Source organism: Labeo rohita, chromosome 1, assembly GCF_022985175.1.
Source record: "Labeo rohita strain BAU-BD-2019 chromosome 1, IGBB_LRoh.1.0, whole genome shotgun sequence".
Taxonomy (NCBI): Eukaryota; Metazoa; Chordata; class Actinopteri; order Cypriniformes; family Cyprinidae; genus Labeo; species Labeo rohita.
The window spans coordinates 40250814-40262271 of NC_066869.1; the positions used below are offsets into that span (position 1 = coordinate 40250814).

The following is an 11458-nucleotide window of genomic DNA, read 5'->3' on the forward strand; positions in this document are numbered from 1 at the left end:
ACCGGGGGTCTATTGAGAAAGCGAGACGCAGCCCGCCTTGAAAGAGAAAGCGCTAATCGAATGAGGGATAATGAGACAGACGAGGCGACAGATGCTCGCGTGCCTTTACAACGGCAGCGCGCGCTCGTTCACGCGCATTCCAGCGACACTAAAAGCAAAGTTCGCGCGCGAGTTTGGAAGCCAACCTCATCTGGCCTGCGTTCCACCTGCTGCGGCCATTGTTCAAATGGGGAAGGACAGAATATCAATGACAAAAGTCGAATCCGCGGCCTGGTTTTATGGCACATGCGAGGGATGCGCCTCTGTCAGGGAGATTGAGACGCAGTTGCCCCGTATGGTATCGTAAAGTTGTACTAGCAGCAAAAATGCAGATGTTCTTTGCTCGTTGACTTGTTCATTATGCCATTTGTGCGTGATCAGTCATAGGCATTCTTTCTTGAAGGCAAAAAATGTTTTTGTCAGTGTTGCACCTGTCTCACAAGTTGGTTTTCACTTAAATGTATTAGTTTCATTATCGCATTGTTCGCGAGTTTAAATAGACTCTGTCAGATGATTCGTTTTTTGCTTCTTCTTCTTTTTTTTTTTTTTTTTTTTTTTTTTTTTTTTTAAAAAAAAAAAGCCAAACCGTGTCTAAGTGCATTAGCCCGCGCATCTGTTTTTACTTATCGCACTTCTTTTAGACTGTGTGATTTTTCATGCAACACTGCGGGCATTCCAGAACCCCCGAAATTCAGCAAAGACTTTGACGTCTTTGTTCAGGCAATGTGATTAGAGCAGAGGTAATTGCATTAAGGCTTCGGAGCCAAAGAGAGCGCTCGGCCGTATCAAACCTGGTTAAAGTCGCCCTGCTAAAATTGGCCGGGCGAAACGCAGACGATTCGCAAACACGGCGACTTATGAAAAGAATAAACTAAACAAAAGAAAGTGGCGGGGTCAAACGTGCGCCTTCTGGTAACGCTGAAGTTTGCCGGTAATCACTTTCCCAAACAGTCGCTAGAACACCCCAGTGTCTCAGTATGGGCCCTCTTGGTTTTGTTAAAGCACATGGAACTCCAGACTTGGGAAAAGAGGAGCAGCATTTGTGTCAAATCTGTCGCCAAAGGGCTTTTTATTAATCCAAGCCCAACTTCTGTGGGTTTGATATGGTTGGCTACATTTCCACGGGTTAACATATCACCATGGGAATTTGAGTGAGAGTCAGGAAATAGGCCATTTAATGTATTTTATTCATCCGTTTGCCCGTGAGCGTGATAGAGCAATTGAATTGTCCCCGTTTTTACACTTTCAAACTGAACTAATTTCCCTCTATAGTTTAGACTCGGAAGAAAGCTTTCTCTCAAAGAGGAACCGTGACCCATGCGCAAATGCAAATGACCTGGTCCAGACGACCCGGTCCAGACTGTGCACATTTTTTTCAAGCGCTTACATGGATGTTAGGTTAATACATTTTGCTGGAACCGCACCAAAAGACCTGCACGCGATGTAAAACCGTATTATTCACGTGAGCAGAGCTGTTTGTGCGCGTGAACGAGTTTTTCACTCATTCATCAGAACAAGTGATTCGACACACAGCTTAAGCTTAAATGTATATGGCAGATGAGGAGTCGGTAGCGTGTGAGAATACTTGAACCCCCAAAAAGGAAAGCGGGTGATACTAAAAGGATTTAAGGAAGGCATTTAAGCAGTTTTTGAAACACGCTGGACAGCTGATGCAAAGATTAGTCTAGTCCTCCAAAATGAATGACTTACAACTGATGTTACCATGTAAGCATCTACTAGGAGTGTTTTAACACCAGTTTAACCAATTATGAAATCAGATGTGCAGTAGCTACTTCCATGAGATGCATGTAGAAGTTGTAAGATTATAGGCTATGCAAGAAGTAGAATTTCATGACTGTCTTGACAGTGTTAATGAATGTTAAAATAGCTGGTATCTGATTTAATGGGTTGTCTTGTTTAATTTAATATACACAACATCCAAGGACTCACACAAGCTTTTCATCTACAAATTAAATTAGAAATATTGTAGCTGACCAGATGGGAGGGATTCCATTGTACTTCTAGTCACCGACATTTGACAAGATCATGAGTCTACACTCTTAAAAATAAAACTTTCTGTTTCACAAAAAGATCATTGTGGTGAAAGAAGGTTCTTCAGATTAGAAAGGTAAGAAAGTGATAGTTCTTTAAAGAACCTTTGGCTAAATGGTTCTTAGTGGAACCAAAAATGGTTCTTCTGTGGCATCGCTGTGAAGAACCTTTTAAGCAATCTTTTTAAGAATGTAATGCACGTTATGTATTCATTTGAAATTTTAATCTTCTGTATTTGCTTCCTGTTTTCATTTGATTTAATTGTATATATTTATTTATTTATTTGCTTATATATTTGATGATGGAGAAGCAAATGGAAAGTACAGGGAGCAAGAGGTGGAACAGGACTAGGACATGACTTGAACCCCAGGACCCCACAAGCACAAGAGCCCTTTATATGTCAGAGCAGCACACTGCCCTGTGTGCATAATAATTAATGGCGATGTTTTCATTTGGTGTTACAATCCACCACACTCTTTGGGGTTCTTCGGATTGCCACACCATCAGAACCCTCTGGGGAACATTTAGGCAACTTTTAGAAGGCATCATTTATATTCCTTTAGTATTTTTGAAATTCTTGCAGGAACTCATCTTGCAAGTTCTTGTCTTTTTAAAGATGCCTGTAGGTTCTAAAGTCCTGTCAGTGTAGTGATTTTGAGATCTCTAAATTATACCTATTCTTTTCATTTTTACAACAGCATCATATATTTTGGATTGTGTAAGCTTTCTAAACTGTTTTATATCAGAACTGTATGGGGATTCTCTAAATATTCACATATTTATATCATATGTTTAAAAACATTGAGTTATAGATCTTTAAACAGAACGGTTCTTAGCCCACAGATTCATAAATTAGGCCATATTATGAATGCATCTTTTCTGTATCTGCACAAATTTGGCAAAAAAGATATTCTACGATGCTTAACCAAAAATAGAGGTAAATATTTAGTGAATAAATTGTATTGACAGTCATCTAGAGGGAAAGTTCAGCTCGTGTTATTCTTAAATTCTGCTCTCTCATCCTTTGTTGAAGCGCGTTCAGGAGAGGGAGAGAGAGGGGGGAGAGAGAGACCCTAAAGGGCGGAGTTATCCACTTCCTTTCTCCCCTTCATTTAATTGGGATCTATAGTGGCTCTGTGTTGAATGGTCAGTCGCAGAGAGAAGGGGCAGCCCTTGATTTAGGTGAAGCGTTTTGTCTGAAGCCGTGGCTCTAAAGGAGGCTTTGCTATTTTGGGTTAGTCAGTCAAAGAGTGTCTTCAGACAGCGGGAGACTGATACGCGCGCGCACAGGCTCTCCAGACGGAGGTTGCGCTTCCAGTCTCTTGATACGCGCAACAGATTTCTCCTTAGTGACAGAGGGATATGCGCTTTTGCTTTTATTGTCATTGCTTGTTTTAAGCTCTTGCGCTCTGCTAATTTTTCGAGACCTGTTTTTGACGTCGGAGCCTTTCGAGAAGACGTTTTTCTTTCGGATTTGGAGATGTTTTTGAGACCACAACAACGCATGTAAAGGATTGAGACAGCTCAACAAAGGAAGCGACAATCATTCTGAGAGTTTATTTCTTGTGCCTGTCGGAACCCAATATGGATACCAGCAAGGGCACAGTGTTCTGTGCCACTTTACTCAAACTTGCTGTGCTCGTGACATTGGCACGGCACGTCTCGGCTAAAACTCTGAAATACCAAGTTTACGAAGAGCAGAAGGTGGGTACAGTAATCGCCAGACTTCGAGAAGATGTCGCTGATGTTTTGTCCAAACTTCCCAGCTCGATTCCGTTACGCTTTAGAGCCATGCAGCGCGGCAGTGCGTCTCTTCTCTCCGTGCGCGACCAGGATGGAGAGATCAGCATCAGGACCAAAATAGACCGCGAGAAACTGTGCGAGAAGAATCTCAACTGCACTATCGAATTTGACGTCCTCACCCTCCCCACGGAGCACCTACAGCTGTTCCACATCGAAGTGGAAATTTTGGACATTAACGACAATGCACCACAGTTCGCGCGCCCCGTCATTCCCATAGAGATCTCCGAAACCGCCGCCGTGGGGACGCGCATTCCCCTTGACAGCGCCACCGATCCAGACGTCGGAGAGAACTCACTGAACACATACTCTCTGACCCCGTCTGACTTCTTTATGATTGATATTCTAACCAGAACCGATGGCGCCAAGTACGCGGAGCTCGTTGTGCTTAAAGAGCTGGATAGAGAGGTGCGAGCGAGCTATGAACTCCAGCTCACCGCCTCAGACAGGGGCGTTCCCCCAAAATTTGGAACAACGCTTCTGAAAATCAGCATAGCTGACTCGAACGACAACAATCCGGTGTTTGAGAAGCCATCTTATGTGATCAACTTGCTTGAAAATTCCCCTATAGGCAGTTTGCTTATTGATCTGAATGCTACTGACCCAGATGAAGGGACCAATGGTAAAATCGTGTATTCTTTTAGCAGTCACGTGTCGCCTAAAATCGTAGAGACTTTTAAGATTAATTCTGATAATGGTCATTTGACACTAATGAGGAAAGTTGACTTCGAAAGCACAAATTCCTATGACATAGATGTTCAAGCTCAAGACATGGGCCCCAACTCAATGCCAGCACACTGTAAAGTCATAATAAAAGTGGTGGATGTGAATGACAACAAACCTGATATTAGCATCAACTTGATGTCCACTGGGAATGAGGAGATAGCTTATATATCAGAGACAGATCCTGTAGATACATTTGTGGCTCTGGTGAGGGTAGATGACCTGGACTCCGGTTTGAATGGAGAAGTGGAGTGCCGTCTCCACGGCCAGGGTCATTTCAGGCTGCAAAAGACTTATGAAAAGAACTACATGATCCTTACAAATGTAACTCTGGACCGAGAGAAGAGGTCCGAGTACAGCTTATCTGTTATTGCTGAAGACAAAGGATCTCCAAGTCTATCTACCATCAAACACTTCACTGTTCAGGTCCAGGATGAGAATGACAACGCGCCAAAGTTTGAGAAGAGCAGGTATGAGATCTCCAAGGTGGAGAACAACTCACCAGGAGCTTATTTGTCATCTGTGAGGGCCTCAGATCCAGACCTGGGCCCGAATGGCCAAGTGAGCTACTCTATACTTGAAACTGCAGTCCATGGGAGCCCCATCTCCACTTATGTCACCATTGACCCCTCTAATGGAGACATTTATGCGCTACGCACTTTTGATCGCGAAGACGTGAGTCAGATCTCATTCTTACTCCAGGCCCGGGATTCTGGAAGTCCCCCGCTGCGTAGTAATGTGACCGTTGTGTTGACTGTCTTGGATGAGAACGACAACAGACCAGTCATCATGATGCCTCAGCTGTGGAACCACACGGCTGACGTTCCAGTGTCCAAATACGCAGAGGTCGGTGATGTCGTAACTGTAGTCCGCGCGATAGACCGAGATTTTGGTGCCAACGGTGACCTTTCGTGTTCTATAGTAGGGGGCAACGAGGCAGGTTATTTCTCTATGGACGCTAAAACATGTGAAATTCGGACCAACGTCAGCATGCAGGATGTTCCACAGGATCACGTGGAGCTGACCATCCAAGTGCAGGACCATGGTTCTCAACCCCTCAGTGCCAGAGCCCTGCTTAGACTTTCGCTTTATGAAAACATTGAGAACCACATGAACCCACATCAAACAGGTGGAGGAACCAAAGATGGCTCTGTGGACGTGTCCAGGATCATCATTATCTCCCTTGTGGTGGTCTGCGTTATTCTGGTTCTCATCATGGTGGCCTTTGCCCTTCACTGCTCACGTGAAAATAAGGAAACTCGCTCATACAACTGTAGGGTGGCTGAGTCTACTTATCAACAGCACCCAAAAAAACCCTCACGGCAGATCCATAAGGGCGACATCACCCTGGTGCCCACTGTCAACGGGACCCTTCCAATCCGGGCGCACCATCGCTCACCGACCTCCTCGCCAGGACCTGAGCGGGCCCACATGGGCAGCCGACAGAGCCAACACAGCCGCCAATCATTGAACAGCTTGGTCACTATTTCCTCCAATCACATTCCTGAGAACTTCGCCCTGGAGCTGACACATGCCACGCCCCCTGTGGAGGTAAAAGCAACACTTGCATATTCAAAGTGTAACTGATGCTGATCTTGTAGAAGAGCTTGTGAATTCTCTGTCCATGTTCTTTTCATTCACCAGTGTCAACATAACATTCACGTCATTGCGTGTTGTTCTCACACTAACAGTTTTCATTTGTTCATTCGTGTGTGTGCGTGTGTGAACGAGTGTCGTGTTCCATCAGTATTTATTTTTATTTATGTCATCTGTTTTTGCTATAGCAAGTCTCACAGCTCCTCTCAATACTCCATCAGGGTCAGTATCAGCCGCGGCCCAGCTTCAGAGGGAACAAATACTCTCGCAGCTACAGGTAAACTTACAAACAAACAAACAAATACTACGCTCCAAGCTCCAACTCCTTATTTGGGCATGATGTGGTCTAAATAGTATGGTAGAGTAGATGGGTAGTGATACTCAACCTGTTGTGTGCTGCTGGTTCGATCGGATTGGATGATAGGTATTCTAAAATGTTTGTGGGAGAATAGGACAGAACTTCCCTGTTGCCGTGGTCACCCACGTTCGCAGATCCTGATTGGACTGCTCCTCACATGAGGTCATAGCTTGCTTTCTGTGCTTTTTTTTCTTTCCTCTCATCTGCGTTTTGTTCTTGGATCATGTCATTTTATTCCGTGCATATTGTTGAAACCATTGTTCCATACAGTGATGCATTTCAATGTCAATATGATCATTTAAAAACATATTAGCTTTAGATAGTTGCACTTTTTTGTCCTGCACGCCTCTGCTCATGTGAATCTAAATATTTAAGACACATTTTGTGAGATAAATGCATGCAGCCAAAGAGACATCACTGAATAGATCTGTTTATACAAAGGTTAAATAAAGTAGATATAGTCTGTGCAAGTGAAAATGATGGGTGGGGCATATGCTTGCCTGCTTTGCATATGCATGCTCATAGACTGTATGCAATGCATAGAGATGCTTTTGGGAAACTTTAAGTTGAGCATTTTAGCTGACTTGATGCAATCAAACATATAATGCCACTCCGAATGTAACATGTTTAATTTCTTTTTTTTTTTCTTTTTTTTTTTTGTAGATAATTGAGTTTAGTGATTGATTTAACTTGAGTATCGTATATAGTTTTCAATTAGCTTATATTTTGCATCTTGATCAACCAATAACTGTGTTTGTGTGAATGTGTGTGCAGGTACGCCCTCCAGGACATGGATAAGTTCAGTCTGAAAGATAGTGGGCGTGGCGACAGTGATGCGGGCGACAGCGACTGCGAGATGGGCCGCGATTCGCCCATCGACCGGTTGCTAGGCGACGGCTTCGGAGACCTCTTCCACAGCGACGGACACCACCGTCTCCACCCAGGTGAGAAATGGAACCCGATCGGTCTCTCATGCAGTTTCTCACCTTTTTATCACCCTGAATTATGACATTCATCAGCTTGATTATATCGAGCACACTGCGTTTATGATGCAGTTTAACACCCCGTCTACAGTGACTTACTTTTATTATGTAGTGAACAGGTGCGGTTTTGAATTAAATGACCTGCACTGTGCTTTTATACTCAATATACACGTAAAAATTAAGGAAAAAGCCTCTTGGTTCTTGGTTAAAATTGTGTTATTTTTGTAACCACTACCTTTTGCGGTGTCAATCTGTTTTTATCAGCAGCTTAAGACAGTGTATGTGTATGTGCGTGTGTGGAGGCGTGGACTGGAGTGTTATTTCCCTGTATTCATTCTCTTCGCTGAGTGACAGCCCTATGCTTTCAAAATCTGAACTGAGGAAAATTCACCGTAATTGCTTTCACAATGCAGTTAAACCCCCCTTCCGCACGCACACACTCTCTTTTCTCTCCCCAGAGGGCCGCTATTTCAGCCCTGCTCTTCCTCTATCATAGAGAGAAAAAAGCAACCTGTGTGCATCGATTAGAGTTTCACCCTTTCCTCACCAAAGCAGTTTATTGTCATTTTTGCTCCATCCCAATTCCAGTTTGTTCTTTCCATTTCCATTCCCTTGCTGCTTTGTCTCTAATATTCAAATTCAGTCATATCTGATTCGTATAAGGCGGAGTTGCCAAAGTAATGAATAATAATCCAGCTTAACAAAGGATGTCAGCCTCCACAAGAAAAACTGGAATGGGAGAATGGCAAACTCTCAATCTCCTTAGCTTCTCAAGCTCCCTCCCCAACTCACCCACCCACCTCCGAAATCCGTTCTCTAACTTCCTAACCTTATCATCCCTCTTCGTTTTCCCATTCTCTTTCATCCCTTTGTTTTCCTCACGTTCCTTTCTGCCATTTTTCACATGCCCAGAGAAAATTTCATTGCTCAGGGGTTGCTCTATCATAGCTCAGGAGATTTATGTTTCGTTTAAGTACAGTATCAAATTTGTTTCTCTTAAAAAGTAGTAATAAAAATAGATAGTGGATGAGAACTATAGTAGATCGTGTGGTCTCGGAAGAAGTAAATGAAACATGTTGGATTTAATTAGATATCTCACTTTTGTAAACAAAAATTTCAAGACATCATAAAAATCTCTTCAGAAAAGCCCATTTTAGAACCTTAAGAACTTTTTAGAATAAGAGACTTAAAGGAGAAGTTCACTTCCACAACAAAAATATACAGATAATATACTTATCCCATTGTCATCCAAGATGTTCATGCCATTCTTTCTGCAGTCGTAAAGAAATTCCGTTTTTTTTTTATATCTTCAGTGGTGCCGTGAGTCTGAACGTCCAAAATGCAGTTTCAATGCAGCTTCAAACAGCTCTAAACAATCACAGCCGAATAAGGGTCTTATCTAGCGAATTTGTCATTTTCTAAAAAAAAAAATAAAACAAATGTATACTTTTTAAAATGCTTATCTCTGTGATGCACATGCATTCTTTGTGTAATCCAGGTCAATACAAAAAAAATCTTATTTTCAAATTTAAAATCGTCCTACATCGCTGTTTTACCTTTTTTTGTAAAGGCCGTTTGACCTTCTTTGCATGTTTACTATGTAAACACTGGGTCGCAATTCTGCAGTGATGTAGGATTATTTTGAAGTTGTAGGACAAAATGAGATGGGAGTTTTTCGACCTACCCTATACAGACCCGGATTACACAGAAAACGCATGTGTATCGCAGAGCTAGAAAAGACAAGCATTTTTTTTTATTTTTTATTTTTTAGAAAATGACTGATCATTCCACTAGATAAGACCCTTATTCCTCAGCTGCGATCATTTAGAGCTCTTTAAAGCTGCATTTTGGATGTTTAAACTCACGGGCACCATTGAAGTCCACAATATGGAGATAATTCCTTAAATGTTTTCTTCAAAAACAATTTCTTTACAACTGAAGAAAGGAAGGCATGAACATCTTGGATGACAACGGTGTGAGTACATTATCTGTAAATTTTTGTTCTGGAATTGAACTTCTCCTTAAAGCTTAAGTCTCCATTTGCTTTCCATTTAATATTATCTGTCCAGGAGAAATATTACAAAACTCACTGAAAACTGTCTCTCTGTCTTTCTCTCAGCAGTCATGAAATTGTGTACGGAGGAGTGCCGTGTGTTGGGTCACTCTGACCAGTGCTGGATGCCATCTCAGTTGTCTTCGGATTACCGTGCGAACATGTACATCCCTGGAGAAGAGAGCAGGCCTCAGGTCCTCGAGGAGGACCAGCAATCAGTCGACTCAGCTAAGAAGAGCTTTTCTACCTTCGGAAAGGACAACGAGGAGGAATGCGGCGGTTCGCTGCTGTCAGAAATGAACAACGTCTTCCAACGTCTCCTGCCAACTTCTTACGCTGAGGTCAATGAACTCGAAGGATGCACCGGCCCTCCCACCTCCTCCATCGGCATGGAGATCAGAAAGGGCTTCCTGCCGGGTAAAGCATCATCTACGGGCTCCGCCTACCCACAGGGCGTTGCTGTATGGGCGGCCAATACTCACTTTCAAAATCCCGGCGGTGCCGTGACGGGCGGACATGGCTCGGCCAATCACGCGGCATCGCAAGCACATTTAAAATGGCTGCCGGCGATGGAGGAGATCCCAGAGAACTACGAAGAGGACGACTTAGAGAGCGTGCTCAGCCAGCGGCAGGGAAAACGCAACGACACGAGACACGAAGTTGTCGACGCTAGCGAACTGGTTGCCGAAATTAACAAGTTGCTTCAGGACGTACGCCAGAGCTAAACAACAATCTGTTAAAGAACATTTCCCTGTCTCTTTCTTTTTTCGTTCGCTCTATTTTCGTAGAGCGAACTAATCATTTAAAGGAGGAGAAAGGGAGAGAGTTCAGCGCTGTAGCCTTGATTGAGTCGCATGTGGAAGCATTTCGGTTAATATTGTTTACTTGGTATGACTTTTTGGTCTTTTTGTACAAAAGTGAACACAATGTGATTGTAAACACATTTTATGTTTTTTTACTTCGTATTTATATATGTGTATATATGTGTTTGTACAGAAAGCAATACAAATGTCTATTTTTATACAGTATTTCACTGCATGTACCTAAAATAAAACCAAGATTTGTTTGTATACTTGAAAATGTTTTATGTGTGCTTGAGAGTGTTTGAGAGTGCGTGAGTGTGCGTAAGGATGTTTTAATCAATAGAGATTTCACAGTGTATACAAACTATTGTTGGTGGTCCAGTTCTCCGTTATCATTATTGTGAACACCGAAAATAATCTCACCAGAATGGTACTCTTTATCCATGAGTGACTGTGAAAAATTTCCTGGGACCTTATAAGGATTTCTGTCTTTGTCAGCAGACCTTTCTGTTACGATTTTACAATAATGTTGCATTAAAAACATACATTTGGAAATAGCTTTCGCACTGTCTGTTGTCATTCATTATTTATTCAGCAAATCTATCGGTCTTAGTTGTAATTATGTTTACCCTTTGGCAAATCCGCATTTGTAAGCTTTCATTATGAAAGCATCTTTTACCGTTAGCCTTGGAACTTGTTGAAAATGAAGCAGACAGAATCGATCAACTCCCTACAGAATCTAACCAGTGATTCTTCTAACAAACAGGCATCTGTTTTCATGGATCTCTGCCACGGCTGCTTTCACAAAGAGCTTTCCCCCTTTTGAGCAGAGCAGGCATTGCAGCCACAAAAAAAACAAAAAAAAAAGATTCATGGCATGTCCATCAGGAGGAGTGCTAATCAAATCCTTTTTGTCCATAAAAATCTGATTAGCGACTTTATTAAAGAAGACGTTTGATCTAGGAATAACATTCTGATTATATGGCTGATGAATCAAGCCTCATTTTGTTGTCTTTGCAAACCTAGAAAGGGTGTAATTCTGCCCTGGTTA

At 42.5% G+C, this 11458-nt stretch overlaps 1 protein-coding gene across 4 annotated transcripts; it reads left to right on the plus strand.

The window, feature by feature from the left end:
* Positions 1 to 3203: 3203 nt before the first annotated feature.
* On the plus strand, positions 3204 to 10964 carry pcdh18a (protocadherin 18a). Of its 4 annotated transcripts, none has more exons than XM_051118245.1 (4): positions 3204 to 6165; positions 6399 to 6487; positions 7343 to 7512; positions 9671 to 10964. In XM_051118245.1, exons 1-4 carry the CDS (start codon positions 3676 to 3678, stop codon positions 10327 to 10329), a joined length of 3408 nt encoding a protein of 1135 aa, XP_050974202.1. In that variant the 5' UTR covers positions 3204 to 3675; the 3' UTR covers positions 10330 to 10964. The 4 variants fall into 4 exon arrangements, with proteins under 4 accessions (XP_050974202.1, XP_050974203.1, XP_050974206.1 ...); XM_051118246.1 differs by having other exon boundaries at positions 9674 to 10964; XM_051118249.1 differs by having other exon boundaries at positions 6432 to 6487.
* The last annotated feature ends 494 nt before the right edge of the window (positions 10965 to 11458 follow it).